The sequence below is a fragment of the Gekko japonicus genome, unplaced genomic scaffold (genome assembly GCF_001447785.1).
Source record: "Gekko japonicus isolate JY-2015 unplaced genomic scaffold, Gekko_japonicus_V1.1 scaffold3440, whole genome shotgun sequence".
In the NCBI taxonomy this organism is placed as follows: domain Eukaryota; kingdom Metazoa; phylum Chordata; class Lepidosauria; order Squamata; family Gekkonidae; genus Gekko; species Gekko japonicus.
In genome coordinates, this window is record NW_015176551.1 from 107,339 (window position 1) to 132,266 (window position 24,928).

General features: G+C 49.5%; 1 protein-coding gene and 1 non-coding gene across 2 annotated transcripts in view; one reads left to right on the forward strand and one right to left on the reverse strand.

Moving 5' to 3' along the window:
- The window catches only part of LOC107124085 (homeobox protein meis3-B-like), an 82,256-nt gene that overhangs the window by 41,716 nt on the left and 15,612 nt on the right, over positions 1-24,928 (reverse strand). The window contains exons 3-6 of the mRNA XM_015427474.1: positions 20,098-20,245; positions 12,289-12,339; positions 9,872-9,922; positions 930-1,079 (exon numbers count right to left, since the gene is read on the reverse strand). Coding sequence (XP_015282960.1) covers positions 930-1,079; positions 9,872-9,922; positions 12,289-12,339; positions 20,098-20,245 — 400 coding nt within the window. The remainder of the gene's footprint in view (positions 1-929; positions 1,080-9,871; positions 9,923-12,288; positions 12,340-20,097; positions 20,246-24,928) is intronic.
- On the forward strand, positions 20,981-21,052 carry TRNAS-GGA. The gene has a single exon. It is a non-coding gene; the product is annotated as a tRNA-Ser (tRNA).

Consider the following 24,928-nt stretch of genomic DNA (forward strand, 5'->3'; position numbering starts at 1 on the left):
CCTCCTGATGGCACCTGGTATTTTTGGCCACTGTGTGACAGAGTGTTGGACTGGCTAGGCCACTGGCCTGATCCAATATTGGCATCTGTTATGTTCTTAGTTAAATGACCCGAACTTTAGCGTGATTGGAAAAATCAAAGTATTGGCTGTTTTGCATCTTGGGGTCTCTTCCCTGTCTTTGTTTGCATGGAAAAGAGACGCCATTCTTCTAATGTAGTTTTCTAGCTGTAAGCATATTAGGGTTGCCAGGTCTGGGTTGGGAGATACCTGGAGACTTTGGGGGTGGATCCAGGAGAGGGCAGGGTTTGGGGAGGCCTCCGCATGGTACAAGGCCATAGAGTCCACCCTTCAAAGCAGCCATTTTCTCCAGTTGGAGATCATTCGTGAAAGCGGAAGATCCCCAGGCCCCACCTGGAGGCTGGCAACCCTAAAACATGTAGGGTTTAGAGTTTGTTGCGTCAAATCCCATTTGACCTTTTCCCTGTTTGTTCAAGTAAAGAAGAAGAGGAAGAAGAGATTGGGTTTATACCCCGCCCTTCACTACCCAAAGGAGTCTCAGAGCGGCTTACAAACTCCTCTCCCTTCCCCTCCCCACAACAGACACCCTGGGAGGTAGGCGGGGCTGAGAGAGCTCTGACAGAAATGGCTCTTTTTCAAGAACAGCTCTGAGAGAACTATGGCTTGCCCAAGGTCATCCAGCCAGGTGCAAGTGGAGGAGTGGGGAATCAAACCTGGTTCTCCCAGATTAGAGTCCGCGCACTCAACCACTACACCAAAATGGTGTATTTCTCTTTTCAGTATACTACACATGGACTCAAACTCTTTGTCATTGCTCTGCCAATTTAATCTCCGCTAAAGCATATTTTTCTACGAATATCTTTCACAAAATCATTCGTGGGGCCGGGAGGTCACGGAGCTGGGCGGCTCACCTGGTCAGAGAGGCTCGCGCAAGATCCGCCGAAATCTTCGAGGTCCGATTTGGAGCCCCCGTCTCTGTCGTCTATCACCAGGTCAATGGGCATCTTCCCCTTGAGGCAAGTGATGTAACGGTGGCAGAAGTTGTCACAGAGGTCGTGGACCTGTCACAGCACCGGGGAACAACAACAAAAAACCCCATTAAATAGAAGAGTGCATCGGCTAGATGGTTGCGGGCCCATTTGGTAATTTCCCATCGGGTTCCTTATCAGGTACTTCATTTCATGCTGGGATTGTAACGTAGAAGACAGGATGCTGGACCAGATGGACCACTGGTCTGATCCAGCAGGGCTCCTTTTATATTCTGAGACCTTCATGAGGACGTCAGAAGAGCTCTGCTGGATCAGGCCCATGGTCGATCTAGTCCAGCATCCTGTCTCACAGAGTAGCCAGCCAGTTCCTCTGGACAGCCAACAACAAGGCATAGAGGCCTTCATAAGAACTTAAGAAGAGCCCTGGTGGTCCATCCAGCCCAGCGTCCTGTCTCAGAGAGTAGCCAAACAGTTCCTCTGGAGGCCCAACAACAGGGCGGAGAGGTCGAGGCCTTCCTCCTGATACTACCTCCTGGCATTGGGATTCAAAAGTTGACTGTGTCTCTGAATATGGAGGTTTTTGTTTATTACAGTCTTTAGACCAGCATACAGTTTAGTCAAACATAAAATACAGTAATAAAAAGTTTTCGAATTTACGAAGAAGACGAAGAGAAGAGATTGGATTTATACCCCGCCCTTCACTTGGAGTCTCAGAGCGGCTTACAAACGCCTTTCCCTTCCCCTCCCCACAACAGACACCCTGTGAGGTGGGTGGGGCTGAGAGAGCTCTGACACAAACTGCTCTTTCAGGAACAGGAGCTTGTGACTGACCCAAGGTCACATCAGCAGGTGCAAGTGGAGGAGTGGGGAATCAAACCCAGTTCTCACAGATCAGAGTCCACACACTTAACCACTACACCAAACTGGTGTAAGAGCTTTGATGGTGTAAGTCCCGTGATTTGACAATTAATGTACAGAATTTAGCAACTTGACATGTTACCTTACAATTATTATCAGATAAAAACCAATGGAATGTGGAGGTTAAGAACAAAAGTCCATAAGAACATCAGAAGAGTCCTGCTGGATCAGACCAGTGGTCCATCTAGCCTAGCGTCCTGTCTTACAAAGTGGCCAACCAGTTCCTCTGGAGGAACAACATACAGGGCACAGAGGCCGAGGCCTTCCCTTGATAAGGACATCAGAAGAGCCCTGCTGGATCAGGCCAAGGAGGGTCCATCTCATCCAGCATCCTGTCTCACACAGAGGCCAACCAGATCCTCTGGAGGTCCAGCAGAAGAGCCCTGCTGGATCAGACCACTGAGGGTCCATCTAGTCCAGCCTCCTATCTCACAAAGTGGCCAATCAGTTCCTCTGGAGGACCAACAGACAAAGCATAAGCCAAGGCCTTCCCCTGATGTTGCCTCCTGTCACTGGTGTTCAGAGAGGTTGACTGCCCCGAATGCCAATGCCGAGGTTCCCTTTAGCCACCATGGCTAGTAGCCAATGATAGACCTCTGCTCCATGAATCTGTCCAATCCCCTTATAAAGCCGTCTATGCCTGCGGCCATCACTACATCCTCTGCCAGCGTATCCCCCAATTGGATCACTTGTCATGTAAAGAAATAGTCCCCGTTCCTAATTTCTTAGGGTTCTCCATATCACCTTTTCAAGCCTCTCCCTTTAACAACGAGATCTAGAGCCCCTTTTTCTTTTCTCTTTCAAAGAGAGAAGGTGGGATTCTCTGGCTCTTAGCCATAGATCTTGCATGTTTTCTTGGGGCACCTGTCACTCACCTCAGATTATTTTAGACCCCCAAAACAAAAGGGGACCAAATGTGCTTTGAGTCCATGCAACAGGATCTAAATCACGTTGGAAATCTGAGCCAGTTGCTTGTTTCACGCCTGGTGGCTAAACAAGGCCCTCCCGGTCACCCGCGGGACCTTTTCATCTCTGCACGACTCTACCCCCCAAATCAACACAGCGCCCTCCCTCTCTCCCTCCTCCAAGCTCAATCCCTCTTCCCCACTTTATCCACAATGCTCAAAGATTAAAACTTGGCTTTAGAGGGTCTGTCCCCCCCCCCCAAGCAGGCGCCCACTGTGTGAATCAAAGGGTTAATTACGACATTAACAAGGGATTTACCGGGTTTCGCACACAGGGTTTTATTGAGCGGGTAACTAGCTTGTTCCGTTAGTGGCGAGGAGGCAGGATTTTCCCGACACACCTACACACTGACCAAGCAGTGGCAGCCAGAAGGACTTGCAGACAGAGTTGCCAACTTTGAATTGGGAAATTCCTGGAGATTTGGGAGGGAACTTTACAAAGGACAGGGTTTGGAGGGAGGGAGAGACCTCAGCAGGGTATAATGCCATAGAGTCCGGCCCCCTCCAAAGCAGCCGTTTCCTCCAGGGGAACAGATGTCTGTGGTCTAGAGAAAAGTTGTAATAGTGGGAGATCTCCAGGCCCCACCTGGAGGTTGGCAATCCCACAATGAAGGCTGAGAAAACCAGCAGCTCAGGGGAATTTCAGAACCCCAGAATCCTCCAACATCTTTCAGGACCCATATGCTAAAGATGAGTTTGCGCCAAGTCTTCGGGGTGCTAGTGGAAGCTCATATGAGTGAGCGCCGCTCCATTCAGAAAATTCTTCCACATAGAAAGCTAGCAACTCAGGGAGAAGGCGAAGCTTTTCCTTGAGAGCTAGCTTTCTATGTGGGATTTGTTGTTATGATGAGACACCTCCCTTCCCCCCAACTACATAACGAAAGAATACATCCCAGAGACAAGTTGACCACTCCATGACGCTTAGTAAGTTGGTCTACTTTCAGATACAGAAATTCTGCTTCCTGAAATGCTCCCGATATAGGCAGAAGCTTTCCCTCTACGTCAAAAAAATGATATTTTTTTTGCTTGAAAAACATGCTTAAGGACCCAGAGCTACAGAAGTTTTGCAGAACTCATAGAATCATAGAGAAGAAGAAGAGATTGGATTTATACCCCGCCCTTCACTTGGAGTCTCAGAGCGGCTTACAAACTCCTTTCCCTTCCCCTCCCCACAACAGACACCCTGGGAGGTGGGTGGGGCTGAGAGAGCTCTGACACAAACTGCTCTTTTTCAAGGACAGCTGTGCCAGAGCTTGTGACTGACCCAAGGTCACATCAGCAGGTGCAAGCGGAGGAGTGGGGAATCAAACCCGGTTCTCCCAGATTAGACTCCGCACACTTAAGCACTACACCAAACTGGCATAGAGTTGGAAGGGACCTCCAGGGTCATCTAGTCCAACCCCCGGCACAATGCAGGAAATTCACAGATACCTCCCCCCCCTCGCACCCGCAGTGACCGCTGTTCCACGCACAGAAGATGACAAAAAAACCCTCCAGGGCAGTGGATGCTAGTCTGGGAATCGTCCCTGGAAAAGAAGCTTACAGCTGATGAGTGTATTGTCGCCATCGGCATGACAGCTAGGTGCAGTGTATTGATCGTTTATATTGTGATTTTAATGGAATGCTGGTTTTAGTATGTATATTGGAGCTTTAATGCATTTATTTATATCTATGTTGTTAGCCGTCTTGAGCCTGACAAAAGTGGAGAGGGCGGGATCAGTGTTCCCTCTAAGCTGAGTTAGTGTGAGCTAGCTCACAGTTTTTTTAGCCTCCGGGTCACCCATTTTTGTCTCCGCTCAGGAAGGAGGGCTCCAGAGCAAACTAATTTATGCAGCAGCCAAACTGCTCACTCACCAGTTTAATGCCAGAAGCTCACAAAGTGGAATTTTTGCTCACAAGACTCCACAGCCTACAGGGAACATTGGGCGGGATACAAATATAATAAATATATATAATAAATAAATCAGTTACCCCCTCAGGAGGAGTGGTAGCCAATCCCTGACTTCCCTGGCCTCACCCCACCCACCCCAGGGCCAGATCTCACATCACCGAATGGCTTTTAGGTGTCTCTGAGCTTCACCGGCTCTATAACAAGCTAGGGTGGCCAAAATTCCTGGGGATTTGGAGAGTGTTGGAGGGTGGGGTTGCCAAACTCCAGGTGGTGCCTGGAGACACCCCCAGAATTACCACTGATCTCCAGACAGCAGAGATCAATTCCCTCAGAGAAAATGGCTGCTTTGGAGGGTGGACCCAATGACAGTGTGTCCAGGTGAGGTCCCTCCGCACGACTCTAATCTGGGGGAATTGGGTTTGATTCCCCACTCCTCCACATGCAGCTGCCGGTGTGACCTTGGGTCAGTCACAAGTTCTCTCGGAGCTGTTCTCTCAGGAGCAGTCCTCGAAAGAGCTCTCTCGGCCCCACCTGCCTCGCAGGGTGCCTGTCGTGGGGAGGGGAGGGGAAAGGAGACTGTAAACCCCTCTGAGGCTCCTTCGGGTAGTGAAGAGTGGGGTATAAATCTCATCTCCTCCTCTTCTCCTCCTCCTCCAAAATCTCCCAAGAATTCCCCAACCTGGAGTTGGCAACCCTATCAGTATATCATCGGATCTTAATTAATCTCTTTTGCTGTTTTTTGTTTTTTAAAATCGTTTTCATTTTCTCAGCTGCCTCGGGCAGGTTCCGGCGGCAGCGGCACCGAAGTTTCGCTAAACCAATGACTCTGAACAAGGTTTGGGAGATTTTTTTAAAATCCCGTCTGCTGGGAGATACGCAGATGGACGGGGCCGCCGAACCAATGACGGGGATGATAAATACAAATTTGGCTTTTCACCCTGTTCTTGGCCTCCTGCTCGGGGTTCTGAGACAGGTGTTGGCTGGACGGGGGGGGAAGGTATGATTGTCCCCGGGGTGGGGGGAGCACTCTTAGCATTCTAGTGCCAGGATACCCGCACACGTTGATCCAGAGCCCGGTAGAGAATACAGAACAGAACAGCCAACGAGGCTTGGAATCTATTTGTAAAGCCTCTCTCTCTCCCCCCCCCCCCCCCCCATCAGATGAGATTGTTCAAAATTGGAGCCAGCTGTCGCCGCACTGAGTGAGAAAAGGGGAAATTATTTGCAAACTTTCATGTTGCTTGAGGATAGCTTTTTTTTTTTTAAAAAAAGGAGAAAACGAACTCGACAGTTTGGGATTTTTCGTTTCCCCTCTGGAGGGGGCTCCGGCATGCCATTTAAAACAATGAGGGCATGCACACACACCCCCGCTGGCTTCACACAGTGCCGTGCGAACACTACCGCTTCACAGAAGACAAAAATGATAGGCCGTAAGCTCGGGTTGCCAACGTCCAGGTAAGGCAGCCAAAAATGAGAGACCACGGGAGGGAGTGGAAATCCAGCAACAACGTCCGTGGCAAAAACAACGAAGCGTCAATAAAGATATGTTGCAGAATCATTTACCTCGGCTTCTGTTATTAGAGAGTCGATATGGGGATTTTTCCTTCAAGAGTTGATGAGCAGTGATTGATAAGAATTGGGATTACCGTATGCGCAGATGAAGCAAATATTGTGAAACGGATTGTTTACGTTGCGCAGCATTCGTTAGCGTGTGAGCGATAAGGGAATTTTCTACAGAATTACTACAGTAAATGGCTTTGAAACGTATCTTTATCGACTCCTCGTTATTTGTGTCACGGACGTTGATGTTGGAGTTCAACTTCCAGGCGGCAGCTGGAGATTTCCTGGGATTACAACCAATGTTCCCTCTAAACTGTGGGGTCTTGTGAGCAAAAATTCTACTTTGTGAGCTACTGGCACTAAAGTTGTGAGCGAGCAACTTGGCTGCCACATAACTTAGTTGGCTCTGGAGCCATCCTTCCTGAGTTAAGACAAAAATGCGTGAGCTGGAGGCTAAAAAACTGTGAGCTAGCTCACACTAACTCACCTTAGAGGGAACACTGATTACAACTCATCTCCAGGCAACAGAGATCAGTTCTCCTGGAGAAAACGGCCACTTTGGAAGGTGGACTCTGCGGCGTTATACCTCACTGAAGTCCCAGTGTGGTGTAGTGGTTAAGAGCAGTTCACTGTAATCTGAAGAACCAGGTTTGATTCCCCACTCTTCCACATGCCATCTGGGTGACCTTGGGCCAGACACAGTTCTCTCAGAGCTGTTCTCTCACAAGCAGTTCTCTCAGAGCTCTCTCAGCACAACTTACCTCACGGGATGTCTGTTGTGGGGAGAGAAAGGGAAGGAGATTGTAAACCGCCCTGAGTCTCCAAGTTAAGGGGAGGGTATAAATCCAACTCTTCTTCTTTTTCTTCTTCCCTCCCCTCCCCAAACCCCACCCCCCTCAGGGCTCCATCCCTAAAATCTCCACATATTTCCCAACCCGGAGCTGGCAACCCTAGGTAAGGTGCATGAATCCTCTTTCTCAGAACCTCAGTTTTCATTTATTTCAAGTCCATGTTTCCAGTCCTCATGCTCTGGAGGGTATGGGCAATGCCTGCTGGAATTTCAGAAGCCGGACGGGAGCTCAAAAATTCATCTATTTATTTATTAAATGTCTAAATCGCCCTCCCCTTGGAAGGCTCAGGTCAGTACACAACATATTTAAAATACAATTCAGTTCAATTAATTGTAGTACATAAGGTCTCCCTTGCTCGAAAGCCAGTCGAATCTGACTCTAGGGATGCGGTGCTCATCTCCGTTTCCAAGCCGAAGAGCCAGCGCTGTCCGAAGATGTTTCCGTGGTCATGCGGCCGGCACGACTAGACACCGAGGTGCACGGAACGCTGTTACCTTCCCACCGAAGCAATACCTATTTATCTACTTGCAATTTCTTGCTTTCGAACTGTTAGGTTGGCAGGAGCTGGGGCCAGAGACCGGAGCTCACTCCGTCATGCGGCACTCGGGTCTCGAACTGCTGAACTACTGACCTTCCGGTCTGCAGCTCAGCGTCTTAACCACTTGAGCCACCGCAGCCCCAGTGCATACATTGTAGTATATAAATTAATTAATTTAAAACCAGACAATCAGTCGTGATTGAAATAAACCCAGCGGAAGCAACCTGCTGTCTCAGATGGCATTCCCCATGGGGGGCTGTCGTTGACTAATTCCCGTGCTGAGCAAGGGGGTTGGAGTAGGTGACCTCTAGGGTCCCTTCTAACTGTGTCAAGAAACTGGTCTCCTTTCAGAGAGTTTTTCTGCCTAAGTGCGAGCTTTCTTGACTATAAAAGATGGCATTCCCCATGAGGGGCGGGGGTCATGGGCTGGATGAGACGGGAACCCATGGCTCTCCTCAACCATAGGCCCGGTGGAACATCTCTGTTCTGCACGCCCTGAGGAACTGTACAAGGTCCCACAGGACGCGGATGTCTCCACGTAGATAGTTCCACCAGGGAGAAGCTGAGGCCGAAAAGGCCCTGGCGCTGGTCAAAGACAGCCGATCTTCCTTTTGGCCCGGGATCACCAGTAGATTTTGATCTTGTGAGCGTAATGCTCTTCGGGGGAGACGTTTGACGGCTGGTTTTGGCGCCTCCAATCCACAAGAGCCAAAATAATTCATAAAGGTATTTTAAAAGAGGAAATCAATTACGTAAAGCCAGGGCTATTTTTGGGCAGGAACGCACATGGACGGAGTTCCGGCTGGCTCCCACGTTGGCCACGCCCAGCAGGAACTCATTAGCATAATAGGCCACACCCAACAGCAGAAACTCATTAGGATTGGCTACATTAGGGGTGTGTGGCCTAACATGCAAAGGAGTTCCTGCTACAAAAAAGCCCTGAGTTTTGACAACAAAGTAAACAGAATAAGAACCAAAAGTTGGGTGTGGCTGGATGAGCACACTTCTGGTAACATGGGGGTGCGGCCTAATGTGCTAATGAGCTGTGCTGTCAGGGGTGTGGCCTAATATGCTAATGAGTTTATGCTGTTGGGTGTGGCCTATTATGCTAATGAGTTCCTGCTGGGCTTTTTCTACACAAAGAGCCCTGGGTAAAGCCAAGAGAGAACATGCAAATGCGGCAAATGTGTGTATCACGCAAGCCAAACCCGTTTCCCTCTGCATAGAATTTGGATGGCAGGATTAAAAATTTTATTAACATGGGATTCATACAACCCAGTTCAGTCTTAACGGTCGTGGCCACGAACAGTTGTGGCCAGTGTGGTGTGGGGGCTAAGAATGTCAGATTAGTACCTGGGAGACCCGGGTTCGAATCTCCACTTGTGCCAGAGAAGCTCACCAGATGACCTTGGGCAAGTCACGTGCTCCCGTCCTAACTTACCTACCTCATAGTAAAAATGAAGGAGAGAATGATGTAAGCAGGCCCGTAACTACAGTGGGGCTTTGGGGGGGCTCTGACCCCTTTCTTAAAGGCACAGCTCCCTATGAATTTTTAAATGGTGTGCACTTCTGTAAGCAGAGTGGTGGGCTGTCGTTGATTAATTCCCGTGCTGAGCAAGGGGGTTGGAGTAGGTGACCTTTGGGGTCCCTTCTAACTGTGTCAAGAAACTGGTCTTCTTTCAGAGAGTTTTCCTGCCTAAGTGCTAGCTTTCTTGACTATAAAAGTTATCCCCACCACCTGCCGGCTTGTTAGCAGAATTGTTGCTTAGGCTGGCGGAAGTGATTAACTTGCAGCAGTTGAGAACTGTCATCTTAAGTGGTTGACAGCTTGCAGTTCAGAGATCTATCCTGGTCACAGCTTCCTATTGGCTAAATGGCTTTTCCTTCTGCACTGAGAACTTCAGCCCCACCAGGAAAATATTTGCCCCAGGAGCCACAAACCCCTGGCTACGGGCCTGGATGTAAGTCACTTTGAGAAAGGCCGGGCACAAATTATATTAATTAATGAATTAATAATTAAGAGGGACCCCATTCAGGCTGCTCCGGATAAAGCAGAAATCATCTCCTGCCGGCGTGCCAAATCTCTGCTCCCATCCTGAGAAGAAAAGTGCATCTTATAGCTTTCGCAAGAGGTAACTTACTTTTTCTAATTCCAGAAGGTGGAACCTCAGAACTTGGATAGCTTGGATCATCTGTAAAGAGAAAGAAAGAAAGAAAGAAAGAAAGAAAGAAAGAAAGAAAGAAAGAAAGAAAGAAAGAGAGAGAGAGAGAGAGAGAGAGAAAGAGGGGGAGAGAAAGAAAGAAAGAAAGAAAGAAAGAAAGAAAGAAAGAAAGAAAGAAAGAAAGAAAGAGAAAGAGAGAGAGAGAAAGAGGGGGAGAGAAAGAAAGAAAGAAAGAAAGAAAGAAAGAAAGAAAGAAAGAAAGAAAGAAAGAAAGAAAGAAAGAGAAAGAAAGAAAGAAAGAAAGAAAGATCAGCTTGTTTCTGAAGCATAATGAACAGATTGAAACAGAACACATTCCCTGCATGTTTACTTGGAAGTAAGCCCCATTGCTAATAGGAAGGTTTACTTCCGAGTAAGCATGCTGCAGCTCGGGCTATAAAACAGACAAGGTAGTTGACTTCTGCATAACGCATCTTTAAACCCCTCAGTACGTGCATCTGGGAACCCGGTAGCTTCATCAGACACAGGTATGTGGGTGTTTTAAAAATGCAGAGGCCCGCATGTGCAGCAGCCGTGCTGTATAGTGCGCTGCCGAACCCCCTGATGTTTCTCACACCCCTCTCAATCTGTGGAGACACCCTGGAAAAGCATGTTTTTAGGAATCCAAATGAAAGGTCTTCGGACTGACTGAAACGTGGCGTGGGAAGCGGCAAATCCACCCGCCGCAGTGTGGTAAGGCAGGGGTCTCCTCTTCGACTTTGTGAGCCTATAGACACCTTTGGAATTCTGACACCACCTGGTCCTGCCCAACTCCCTTAAAATACTTGTTGGGCGCCAGGAAAGGCATTGGCGGGTGCCCGCGGGCGCCAAGTTGGGGATTCCTGCAATAAGGCCTTGCCAGTGCCGTGTTTCAATCCGGCCTTGCACCCCCCTGCCTCTCACTAGCAAAAATACATGTCAAATATCCCTGTACTCTCACAGAAATGTACCGATATCAAGATCCTTGCAGTGGGGGCTCTTTAATGGTGCGTAGAACGCATCGTACCCACAAAAACGCCCCTGGCTCGAAGCGAGGTTGAAGCTATTTCACAGCAAGCCGAGAAAAATGCAATGGGAAATCCATCATCAGAAGGCGGGGAGGAAGTTCAGGAACAGGGAAACCCCATTCCCAACTTTTCCCGGCATTCCCCAAAATGGCTGCACGTACTCTGGCAGCATCCGTCATTTCCAGTGGCATTGTGGCTGCGCTTGGTGTTTCTTCGTCAACTGAAGGTCTGCATCCGGCCTCAAATCAACGCTCCCCCTAAGCTGTGGAGTCTTGTGAGCAAACATTCTACTCAGTGAGCGACCGGCATTCAAATGGTGAGCGAGCCATTTGGCTGCTGCATCAATTAGTTTGCTCTGGAACCCTCCTTCCTGAGCGGAGACAAAAATGTGTGAGCCGGAGGACTAAAGAACTGTGAGCTAGCTCACACTCACTCAGCTTAGAGAGAACACTGCGTTCCCGATTCAGAAGGGAAACACAAACCGCCGACCGATGCTCCCTCTAAGCTGTGGAGTCTTGTGAGCAAAAATTCTACTTTGTGAGCCACTGGCATTAAAGTTGTGAGCGAGCGATTTGGCTACTGCATAAAATAGTTTGCTCTGGAGCCGTCCTTCCTGAGCTAAGACAAAAATGTGTGAGCCAGAGGCTAAAAAACTGTGAGCTAGCTCACACTAACTCAGCTTAGAGGGAACACTGCCGCCGACCTGGATATTGTGGGGAAACTGACTCCGAACAGAAGAAAGAATGGGACGCCCACAATCGAAGGGCTGGTCCATACGGCATCAGATCCGGGCTTGGCATTACCTCTGAAGCTACTTATGGACTAGAAACTTGCAGTTTTGGAACAGGTCCCAATTGGAAGGCGGATTACTTTTAAACATCTGGAAAACATCCCTCGGGTTAACCTGTTTTAACTGAGCCCGCCCCCAAATCACGGAACAGGCGTGTGGGTGCTCCACATGTTCACTTAGAAGTAAACACGATCCAGATGTTGCAGATGGGGTGTCTGGTAAGGACTTGTGTAAGGCTCTCGCGCCCGTAGCGCAAGTGAGATTCCGAACAAGGGATTTCCCCCAATCACAGCCGCTGTTGTTCAGTTGCTAAGCAACCGCCTCTCGCCATCCCGGCTGCCGGAGGGCATCCGAGCTGGGCCAATCAGTGGGCGATAACGGCAGCGCCGGCTCGTGATTGGCAGGCCCCAACCTCTCATAAGCCTTCTCTACCGCCTGTCGGCTGCCACTCAGTTGCCGACATGATGTTATCGCGGAACAGAAAAGTGGAGAACAGGGAAATGGTTGTGACCTTGACTGGAGTTCTTGAAAACACCAAGAGAAAGAAGACGTCTCCTTACCAAATTATCCAGCTCCGGGTTGGAAGAAAACAGCGGCTTTTCCGTCCTAACCTAAAAATAGACAATCCGGGTGGGAGGGGGAGGGAAGGGGACCCGAGCAAGACAGAAGATGGAGAGAGACGCATAAGATGCGCATCGCTGGAAAAAAAAATCTGTTTCTCTCGTTTCCCAGAAACTGTAAAGAAATGGCAAAATCAAAAAAAAATAAAATAAAATGCAATTTTCTTCCCCTGAGATTTGTCCCAGCTGGCAGGAGTTTGTATATTTCCCTTTAGAAAGTTTGCAACCTCCCCGGTCTCTCCCTCTCTCTCGCCCCCCCTTCCGCCTCCCCCTTTTAAATTCCTCTACATTTCCCTTGCCTTTTCGAACACAAGGTCAGTTCTCTTCCATATGTCTCCTGCAAGAATCCCCGACGGTAAACAGTTTAGGAGCTCTAAACAGAGCCGGGGGTGTTTCAACCTCACTCACTCCCCTTCCAGAATCGAGAATAGGCCTCTCTGTCCTGAAAAGTCCAAAACTTGGGGATTGGGGAGGGGCCGAGAGACGGCGCCACGCGTGAGCGGAGGAGTGGAGCTGGTGGACCGGAGCGGCTCTGGGGGGTACGGCTAGGACCGCCAACTTCCGGGTTAGGCCCAAAGTTCTGCCATAATTACAAATGATATCCAGAAGACAGAGATCAGTTCCCCTGGAGGAAATGGCTGCTTTGGAGGGTGGGGTCTATGGCAGTATAGCCTGCTGCCGTCCCTTCCCCTCGCAAACCTTGCCCTACCTAGGCTCCGCCCCCTCCAAAACCCCACCCTCCCTAGGGTCCACCCCCAAATCGCCAGGCACCTCCCGTGCGGAAGAGACCTGCGTTCACCCAATGTGTACAGCTTTAAAACAGGAGGGAACAGAAAAACAGTAAAGCAAAACACAGAAAGGAAACTGGGCAAAAATGGCTGCAGTTCATATCACAAAAGTCTATATTTCCATGTAACGCCGAAAGTCCGTTTGTTTTTTCCAGACGGACAATCAAAGAAGTCTTCACAAGGTAATGATGACGAAACTCTCCGGATTAACAATTTCCGTTTCGCAGCGCCTTCATCAAAGATCAACAACACAAAGATGTCATTCCTTATTTTTCTAAGAGCAATCCTTCCATTCTCAAAATATACAGTTTCTGATCCATACCATGGAATAAATTCTAATACACGTTTTTCACAAAGCAGGCAAGCTAATCGCAACAACCTCCCTGCTTTGTGAAAACGTGTATAAGAATTTATTCCATGGCATGGATTAGAAACTGTATATTTTGAGAATGGAAGGATTGCGCTTTGAAAAATAAGGAATGACATCTTTCTGCTGTTGATCTCTGATGAAGGGTCTACGAAACGGAAATTGTTAATCCGGAGAGTTTCATCATCATTACCTTGTGAAGACTTCTTTAATTGTCTATCTGGAAAAACAAACGGACTTTTTGCACTGTTTCCTTTTTCGCGTTTTGCTTTACTGCACTGTGGACTGTGACCGTCTTGCTTTTCTCTATCACTATTTGGGGACAGAAAAACGGCAGAAAACTTTTTCGAGATTTTCAGGCAAACAGTCCAAAAACAAACCCCCCCCCAACAAAAATCTGGACAAATAATTTTTTCCTGATCCATTGATAACTCTAGTCTAAGGCCCAGAAATCTTGGTACTTGGGACACACACGGCCTGACCTGGATAGACCAGACAATTGGGGTCTCGGAAGCTAAGCAGGGTCGGCCCGGATTAGTACGTGGATGGGAGACCCACTAAGGAAGTCCAGGGTTGCTACGCAGAGGCAGGCAAAGGCAAACCACCTCTGAACATCTCTTTCCTCGAAAACCCTACAGGGTCACCATAAACCGGCTGTGACTTGACAGCAAAAGAAGACAGAGAAGAACACACAACTGCTTCATGTTCGCATAAAAGGAACCTTCCAGTTTCCCATGCCGAATCCGGGGTCGAATCGCAAGAGTTTGTACGCTAGCATTTGCAAAAATGCCTCTCCACCCCAGTGAAAAAGACAGTGTGGTCTAATGGTTAGATCCTCTGTTTAGGAGCTGAGAGACCTGGTTTTAAATCTCCCACCCTGCCATGAAGCACATTGGGCGATCTTGGGCCAGTGACCATCTTTCAGTCTCGCCTACCTCACAGGGCTGTTATGTGGAAAAACTATAAGAAAAAGAACCACGGATGCAACCCTGAATCTCTTGGGAGAAAGAAGGGATAGAAATGTGATATAATTTATAGCTAAGAGGGACGGGTGTCCCCCACACACACACACACACCTGCTGTTTGGTGTAGTGGTTAGGAGCGCGGACTCTAATCTGGGAGAACCGGGTTTGATTCCCCACTTCTCCACATGCAGCTGTTGGTGTGACCTTGGGTCAGTCACAAGTTCTCTCAGAGCTGTTCTCTCAAGGGCAGTCCTCGAAAGAGCTCTCTCAGCCCCGCCTGCCTCACAGGGTGTCTGTTGTGGGGAGGGGAAGGGAAAGGCGATTGTAAGCCGCTCTGAGATTCCTTCGGGGGGGACTCAAACCCAATTCACCCAGATTAGAGTCCGTGCTCCTAACCACTACACCAAACAAGAAAGCCATTAAATTCTAAGGGCGATATCCAGTGCGGTGTAGTGGTTAAGAATGTCAGATCGGTCTTTGGAAGGCCCAAGGTTTGAATCCCCACTCATGCCACAGAATCTCGCTGGGTGACCTGGGGCCAGTCACACTCTCTCAGCCTGGCCTACCTCACTGGGTTATTGTGGGAATAAAATAGAGGGGAGGCCCATTGGGGTGATAGGTGGAGTGCAGATTAATTAAATATGTCCCCTCAATATTTAATGGATGAAAGGCAAACTATCACCCCTCCGTTCTTTTCCCACTCCAAATTAAACAATTGTTCAAGACTCTTTGGCAACTGATTATCTTTGCAGTGACTTGTCCTGCAGGGTCCTCAAGGGCCAAGTGAGATAGCAAACATGGCCTAACCTTTTCTATCTCTTTGTGAATAAAAGTGTACCTTGCATTTCACTCCTCCAAAAAAAAAAAACCACGACCCTTTAAAACACAAGATTCTTTAACAGGAAGCAGAATTTCACAGCGGATCGGGTTTCCTTCTATGGTACTGCCGGCTCAAACACAGACAGGTCCACATGGAAGTCAGATGGGAGGGAAATAGATGGGAAACTAGCATATCTCCAGTGTAAGAATGTTTCTTTAGGGCGTCCTCAAAATCTCTGTCCATCAGCAAACATCGGCAGAAAGAGAGGCAGTCCCAGAAAAACGTAATGGAGTCCAGGGGTACCTTAAAGATGAATGAATTCATTGCGGCATAATTCTAAGAGCCCTGCTGGATCAGACCAGTGGTCCATCTAGTCCAGCATCCTGTCTTACACAGCAGTCAGCTAGTTCCTCTGGAGGGCCAACAATGGGGCAGAGAGGCCGAGGCCTTCGCCTTATGTTGCCTCCTGGCTCTCCGATCCAGAGGTTTAGTGCCTCTGAATGTGAAGCTTCGCCTCAGCCACCATAGCTAGTAGCCGTTGATGGATTTACCCTCCATGAATCTATCCAATCCCCCCTTTAAAGCTATTTATTCCTGTGACCATCACTACATCCTCCGGCTGCAAATTCCACATTTTAATCACTCTTTGTAAAGTAGTATTTCCTTTTGTCCGCCCTGAACCGACTGCCCATCAGCTTCATTGGATGCCCCTGAATTCTAATATTTTGGGAGAGGGAGAAAAAGTTCTGTTTGTCAACTCTCGCCACCCCAGGCATCTCCCTTATAAATAAAAGCCGAATGGTGGTAGCACTTCTCTAGAACATTCCACACGCTCCAAAATCAGTTCGCTCTCTGATCTATCATTCAGAGGGTCTCCCTATCCACTGACTGCTTTGCCTGAGTCCTTCCTCCAACATTCTAAACATTTTGCTTTTCCTCTTCCCCCCCATAGCCAGTCAGAACACAGAGGTTATTTGCATATGCAGCCTCATTGGCCTCTGCCTCGGAACACAGAGGTCGTTTGCATATGCGACTTGATTGGCTTTTGCCTCTAACATTCTAAACAGTTTGCTGTTCTGAGGTAAAATGTGTCCAATCTCCAGGTGAGGGCTGGAGATCACACAGAATTACAACTGCTTTCCAGACGGCAGAGATCAGTTCCCCTGGAGAAAATGGTGGGCTCTGTATCCTTATATGCTGCTGAGGTGGCCCCCGTATGACAGCCAATGTGACGTAGCAGTCAGGGCTTCAGAGCACGGGAGAGGCTGCAGGTGTGTGGGGGGTGGAAAGCTGAAGAGTGAGGGGAAAATAAAGGTAGGTTGATGATTGACTGGGAAGGAGATAGGGCTGCCAACTCCAGGTGGGAAATTCCTGGAGACTTGAGGGATGGAGCCTGGAGAGGGTGGGGTTTCAGGAACCACCGTTGCCAATCTCCAGGTGAGGGCTGGAGATTACTCAAAATTACAACTGTTCTTAGGGTAGCAGAGATCAGTTCCTCTGGAGAAAATAATGGACTCAGTGTCATTATACCCTGCTGAGGTTGCCACAGCAAATTGACACTGAGTGTCCAAGGCCGGGGCACCCGCCCAGAGCCTCTTTCTAGATCTCGTTGTATTTATTTCCACAACAGGCCTTTTTCCTAGTAATGTCATAAACCTCTCTCGTGTCCCCGCTTCATCGTCTCTTTTCTAAACTGAAAAGAAGAAGAGGAGGAGATTGGATTTTTACCCCGCCCTTCACTACCCAAAGGAGACTCAGAGCAGCTTACAAACTCCTTTCCCTTCCCCTCCCCACAACAGACACCCTGTGAGGTGGGTGGGGCTGAGAGAGCTCTTTCAAGAACTGCTCCTGAGAGAACAGCTCTGAGAGAACTCACGACTGACCCAAGGTCATCCAGCAGCTGCATGTGGAGGAGTGGGGAATCCAACTCGGTTCTCCCAGATTAGAGTCCGCCGCTCTCAACCACCACACCAAACTGCCCTAGACTTTTAAGCCTCTTCTCATTGAGCTCCGTAAGGGGGGGGGGGGGGCTAAGAAATATTTCAAATCAATAGAAGAAGATTAAAGAAATAAAGTTTGGTGAACCAGAGCTCGGCAGACGGCCTGAGAATGTCTGCCGTGAAAAAACACAGCGTCCCGGGCCAGTTGAAAAGCTGGCAGCTGCACGCTCCGCTACGAAAACACCGTGCTTTCAACCAATTTGGGTCTGTTTCCATCAAAGGATCATAGAAATTGAAGTTGTATGACAATCCGAAGAACTCTCTGTCTCTGGGACCTCCACAGCCCGCCCGCAGAAATACAATGCCCAGGGTCCCTTCAGCCCACACCCCCCCCCCCCCCCGCCCCGGCGAACATTTATTCTCTGCGGTGACTTAAGATGCTATACAGACAAAGGGAGCTTTGACTGCCAAAAGATTAGTCTCCAAGGTACTCCTGGGTTCGAATCTGGCTGTTCTAACTCTGATGTATATGATAACGCACTGTTATCCAGATCCACCTGACAGAGGAAGCTTTGGCTCTCGGAAGAAGAAGGAGAAGAGGAGGAGGAGGAGGTTGGATTTGTACCTCACCCTTCACTACCCAAAGGAGTCTCAGAGGGGCTTACAATCTCCTTTCCCTTCCCCTCCCCACCACAGACGCCCCGTGAGGTAGGTGGGGCTGAGAGACCTCTTTCGAGGACGGCTCCTGAGAGAACAGCTCTGAGAGAACTTGGGATAGACCCAAGGTCACACCAGCAGCTGCATGTGGAGGAGTGGGGACTCAAACCCGGTTCTCCCAGATTAGAGTCTGCGCTCCTAATCACCACACCAAACAAGAAGTTCATTATATTTTAGAGCCGAGATCCAGTGTGGTGTAGTGGTTAAGAATGTCAGACCAGTATTTGCAAGGGCCGAGGTCTGAATCCCCACTCGTTCCACGGAAGCTCGCTGGGTGACCTGGGGCCAGTCACACTCTCTCAGCCTGGCCTACCTCACAGGGTTGCTGTGAGGATCAAATGGAGGGGAGGGGAATTATGTAAGCCACTGAGAGAACTTGTGACTGACCCAAGGTGACACCGGCAGCTGCATGTGGAGGAGTGGGGGATCAAACCCAGTCCTCCCAGATTCGAGTCCGCGCTCCGAACCGCTACACCAAACTGGCTCTGGACCTTCTACTGCAAACCAGCTCATCTTACCCTCTGAAACGGTAATCCTTTGGTGATCCAGAAATCAGATACACTGTGCTGCTGCCAACATTTCTGGGACCGAAAAGCCCCATTGGGGTGACATGACCATGAAGCAGGGTGCGTGCTTTCTCCGCGCATCTCAGTGGTGTGCGCTATCTAGGCCTGGCTTTGCCCGCGGCACACAACTGCATTCAGTGTAATCCTGGAAGTGCCAGACAGAGCACATCTGGACAAAGGTCTTAGTAACCTTTGCATCTGGATAGCTAGAATGTCTCAGAGCTCAACTACAAGTGACACTTGACACGCGTTTGGTCAGGTGCACAGAATCCCATGTGCCTCTTACCATGTGCCTCTTACCAGCAAAACCCAGCAAGGACAGTCCATAATTTGAGATTCTGTTGTACTTCATCTGAACGTGTGGCCATGCTACTGGGTGTCCATGTGATCAAGTGCACAGCGCGGACATGTGGAACGCTGTCAGAAAGGCGGACAACTGGAGGCATGGGTACATTGCAACCCCCCGCGCTTCCTTTGGTTATCATCTGGGGGCCTCTTGCAGGTGCTTGGCGTCAGGACGGCTTGGTTAACTGCCACCAGGGGAAGGGCCTCATCAATCGTGGCCCCTCCCCTGTGTAATGCAACCTCAGATGACATCTGTGCCCTGCCGGACCTGCTTAGTTTCCGCAGGGCGTGCAAAGCTGAATTGTTTAGGTCTGCCTTTGGAGGGTAATCCACAAGTTTTTTGGGGGGTTCTGTTAGTCCTACGGTGCTAGCCACGTATTTTAACAGTTTAACATTTTAACGTTAATGTTTTCTATCCGTCATCTGTTTTAGCGTTGGTTTTATCTTATTTGTTTGGTTTTACTATCATAAGTCGCCGAAAGAGCCTTTGGGTGAGCGGCAACTAAAAAAAAAATCCAATCAAATCCAAGGAGAAAGAGTGAGAGAATGAGACAAATTGGGGGAGAGAGGAGGCAGCAAAGGTGAGGGAATGGGATCCAGGGCTCTTTTTGTAGGAAAAGCCCAGCAGGAACTCATTAGCATAATAGGCCACACCCAACAGCAAAACTCATTATCATATTAGACCACACCCTGACAGCACCACTCCTTAGCACATTAGGCCACACCCCCATGTTACCAGAAGTGTGGCCATCCAGCCACACCCACCTTTTGCTTCTTATTCTGTTTACCTTGTTTGTTGTCAAAACCCAGGGCTTTTTTTGTAGCAGGGACTCCTTTGCATGTTAGGCCACACACCCCTAATGTAGCCAATCCTAATGAGTTTCTGCTATTGGGTGTGGCCTATTATGCTAATGAGTTCCTGCTGGGCGTGGCCAACTCAGGAGCCAGCCGGAACTCCGTTCCTGTGCGTTCCTGCCCAAAAATATCCCTGGGGATAACTGCTACCGCATGTTCCTCGCAAGTCCCCACTTCACTTGTTTTGTTTTGAAGGCTACATAAGACCTATGCCTGCATGGGCAGGGAGTATGCTTCCCAATGGATGACAAACACAGTGGATTTATTTCCAAGCTTAGCCTCGAAGACTACGTGTGTCCCCCCCCCCCGGTCACGCCAGTCAGCCAACAATCCCCTCAACCCCCCCCCCCAGCCCGCAGTTCACCCAGTCCCTTCGGAATTCCTACCTGTTTGGCAAAAACAGCAATGTCTTCATTGAAGGAATCCGATGAGCAGACGTCGCCTCCCGGATAGGAGCCGGAGGTGTCCCTGGGAGAGCAGGTGGCCAATTCACATTTCTCAAACACGAGGGCCAGCAACGGGAACAGGGGGTGCCTGCCACGCCAAAGGAGACATTTAGCCAGAGCCGATTAGGGGAGTCAAAGAGATCTACCTCACAGGATTGTTGTGCATATATTTGTTGGTTCTTTGTTCTTTGTCACAGAGACTCAAAAGCGGATTACATACAGGGCTCTTTTTGTAGAAAAAGCCCAGCAGGAACTCATTAGCATAATAGGCCACACCCAACAGCAGGAGCTCATTAGCATATTGGGCCACACCCCTGACAGCACGGCTCATTAGCATATTAGGCCGCACCCCCATGTTACCAGAAGTGTGGTCATCCAGCCACACCCACCTTTCCCTTCTTATTCTGTTTACCTTGTTTGTTGTCAAAACCCAGGGCCTTTTTTTGCAGCAGGAACTCCTTTGCATGTTAGGCCACACACCCCTAATGTAGCCAGTCCTAATGAGTTTCTGCTGTTGGGTGTGGCCTATTATGCTAATGAGTTCCTGCTGGGCGTGGCCAACTTGGGAGCCAGCCGGAACTCCGTTCCGGTGCGTTCCTGCCCCAAAATAGCCCTGCCGATGCAACTTTCTGAACCATCTCATTACACTACAGCCCTATGACCTAGGGTTGCCAGCTCTAAGTGGAGAAATACCTGGAGATTTAGGGGGCGGGGCCTAGGGAGGGCAGGGTTTGGAAGGGGAGGAACCTCGTCAGGGTACCATGCCACTGAGTCCGTCCGCCAAAGCAGCCATTTTCTCCAGGGGAACTGATGTCTCTCAGGAGGAGCAGTGACTCAGTGGTAGAGTCTCTGCTTGGAATGCAGAAGGTCCCAGGTTCAATCCCCGGCATCTCCAGTCAAAAGATCTGGCAGTAAGTGATGGGAAAAACCTCTGTCTGAGCCCCTGGAGAGCTGCTGCCAGTCTGAGTAGACATTACTGACTTTGATGGACCCAGGGTCTGATTCAGTATAAGGCAGTTTCATGTGTTTGTGTGTCTGGAGATCCAATGTAATAGTGGGAGATCTCCAGGTCCCACATGGAGATTGGCAACCCTACCATTACCTGTGCAAAAAAAACCCTCCTAAACAATTCAGCTTTGCATTATTTGCGGAAAGCCAGGAGTGTGAGAGCCTTCAGGCAAGGGGCCACAACAAAGAAGAAGAGATTGGATTTATACTCCGCCCTTCACTATTCAAAGGAGTCTCAGAGCATCTCATAATCTCCTTTCCCTTCCCCTCCCCACAACAGACCCCTCTGTGAGGTAGGTGGGGCTGAGAGAGCTCCCTCGAGAACTGCTCCTGAGAGAACAGCTCTGAGAGAACTTGTGACTGACCCAAGGCCACACCAGCAGCTGCATGTGGAAGAGTGGGGAATCAAACCCGGTCCTCCCAGATTAGAATCCGCGCTCCTTAACCGCGACACCAAACTGAACGTGTACATAAGTGTCAACCTGGGCGAGGAACAGCCACATAAATCGGAGAAAAACTCAATGGAAAGACAACATCTACCTTGGATCAATCCATTCAGCCCTTATATATTATATTTTGTTTTATGCTGTTTTCGAATGACCGTCGGCACCTTTTGAGATCTTTCCCAGTGGAAAGACAGGATATGCATATCTTAAGGAAATGAAACCATATACAGTTCCTACTCTTAAAGACCTTCAGTTGAAGGTGTGAACTGGCTGGTCCATCAACAAGCATCCTTTGAGGGGACTTGAAGCAGTTTGCACACACAAGTTACAATGACACACCGGTGTCGGAGAGGGGCTGTGGCTCAATGGTGGAACATCTGCTGGTGCACAAAACGTCCCAGGTTCAATCCCTGGCGTCTCCAGTTAAAAGGATCTGGTAGCCGGGAATGTGAAAGACCTCTGCCTAAGACCCTGGAGAGCGGCTGCCAGTCTGTGTAGACAGTTTTGACCTTCATGGAGTGAAGGTCTGATTCAGTATAAGGCAGCTTCATGATTCATGGGAGGGTCCATGGCTCAGTACAAGAGCGTCTGCTTGGCATGCAGAAGGTCCCAGGTTCAGTCCCTGGCATCTCCAGTTAAAAAGGACCTGGTGGTAGGTGACGGGACCTCTGCCTGAGACCCTGGAGAGCCATGAATTGGGGCTGTGGCTCAGTGTGAAGAGCGTCTGCTTGGCATGCAGAAGGTCCCAGGTTCAGTCCCTGGCATCTCCAGTTAAAAAGGACCTGGTGGTAGGTGACGGAGTCGGCCAGTCTGAGCAGACAATATTGACCTGGATGCAGTAGGAGGCAGTGTCATGTGCATTCATCAAGCCAGAAGCACAAATGCATGAACCAGCTCCTGGGGAAACGCTTTTTTCTTTTTGAAAAAGCAAATCCGCACACCTTTTGAAACCGGAGCTCTCGATCCTACAGCTGATGGGTCTGATTGTTCTAGAGGAAAAGACGAGGGGGAAATGTAGACGGGGCTCCCTCTGCCAAGAAGTCATTATGGGCCATCAGAAATTATTTCTGCTCGGGTGACGGTTATTCCAAAGTCCTCCTTTGGAGGGGAGGGGAACCCCCTCCTCCTCTATCCGGTGGTGTGATTTATGTCTCCAGCCAGTGACGTCTGTCCCTTCCGTCTTCCCCACACACTTTCCCCCCCTAGATCTGGATGGGTAACTAGAGAGAGAGAGAGACAGAGTGTTCCCGGCTATACATTATACAAGTTCACGCACCATATGCTACGCAAATATTTGTAGCAGAGGTCCAGCGCTGTGTAACTGTTAAGTGAGCGTCTCTACGGAACTTTCAGATCTCGCCTGTTAAGAGAGGCGGAGAAAGGGAGACGGGGGGAGGCGGAATCGTGCAACATTCTGTCCCCCCCTTTTCTTTCTTTCTTTCTCTCCAGATTTGCAAGAATTGCAAATTAAAACCATCACCAGATGTAACCAGGGATTTAGGGGTAGGGTGTTGGGGGGTGGAAGAAAATGTGGGCAGAGTACTTTTATGTCTTGCAGGGTGGGGGGGGAAATACTCGCTGTCAAGACGGCTGGAAAGCCTCAAACCGTAAGACGCCAGTCAAAGACGAAAGGAAGGGAAATCCATCAAGGTCTCCTAGGCCTTTTCCCCAAGTGATGCTTTTGTAGACCCAGGTTTCTGCATTTCCCCGCAGGCTGGCCAGAATGCCGGTTTGATTTAGTAACTGCTGGCTGTTGCCCAATGTCTATCCCCAGCGTTAGAACTAGCCAGGGTCCGAAGCCACACCGAAAGACGTCCTTTCCTCCATGCGTGCCTGAGAACGGGATGACCCAGGACTCCGGCCTGCTAGGACATTGACAAGGGGGGGAACTTGTTTCACAAGGAGGGGACGGCGGTCCACGGCTTCTCCAAGTTCACGTGCACAGGCCGCAGCACCCTTCTCGGTCCCCGTCGCCAGGCCTTTAGAAATATTGTCTCTTCACCCTCTGAAAGAGACATTCCTACAAACGCTTCAGCCCCGCAAACATTTCGCCACTCGCAAAAGCACCCTCAGTCGAGCAGGAATATAAAATGTCCGGTCGTTTACAGAAGAACCGCAGTAGGGTAAAGAGGGGAGGATCTGGAATATTTTTTTTATTTTCTTTCTGCTGGCCAGGAAAGGGCGGGGGTGAGAGTTACGAAGTGGGCAAATTCCTTTCCCTCCCCATCGCATTCACCTTTCTCCTCTGAAAGGCAGAGTTGGAAGGCGTTGCGGGAGTGAAGACACACAGTCCAGTTAGGCCGGGCGGAGGGGTAGAGACGTGCAGTGTCGGAATCTGGCTGAACATCCTCGCGTCCCTGATTTTAAATATACCAAGCAAAATCAACCAAATGTTAGATGCTGGTACTCTTAAAAAAAAGATAGCAAGACTTGCTTTTGAGCAAGTGTGAAACCTTGGCTTTCAGCTGCCCTCCCGTGTGATATTTTCCAGCTTTCCCAAAAGGCAGCACGCGATTCCTGCAAGGATCGAGCTTTACATTTGTTGGCAAAAACCAGAGCTTGCTTGAGCTCGCAGGCTGCGTGAAACGGGTTCTTCTTCTTCGGCGGCGACAGCTGTCCCGACGGAACTTCCGTCACTGCGTTCACTCAGGGACGAGTCCGACTGAACTCTGCCCTAGTTCTAAGTAAATACGCAAAGGGATGTGGCACTAGGCCCAACTGGCTCTGAAAAGGCGATGCAGATTTACACTCAAGTGTCCCTGGAAGGCGTAACCCTGCTTACCATTTGCGCTACAACTCTTGCCGGATTGGGCGCCTGACCCGAAGAGCAGTATACGGAAACAAGGAAGACTTGGCGGTCGCGGAAAGTGTCCTCCAGTCTCGACTGCCTTATGGCAACCCCGTCGGGTTTTCAAGGGAAGAGACGGTCAAAGGTGGCTTTGCCTTTGCCTGCCTCTACCTCACGACCCTGGTATTCCTTGGAGGTCTCCCAGCCAAGTCCTAGCTGGGGCCGATTCTGCTTAGCTTCCAAAACCTGACGAGGTCAAGCTAGTCTGGGCTACCTAGGTCAGAAGAAGGAAGACTTACTTCCGACTGCAGTGTTCCCTCTAAGCTGAGTGAGTGTGAGCTAGCTCACAGTTTTTTAGCCTCTGGCTCACACATTTTTGCCTCAGCTCAGGGAGGAGGGCTCCAGAGCAAACTGATTTATGCAGCAGCCAAATCGCTCGCTCACAGCTTTAATGCCAGTAGCTCAGAAAGTAGAATTTTTGCTCACAGGACTCCACAGCTTAGAGGGAGCATTGCTTCCAAGTAATCTT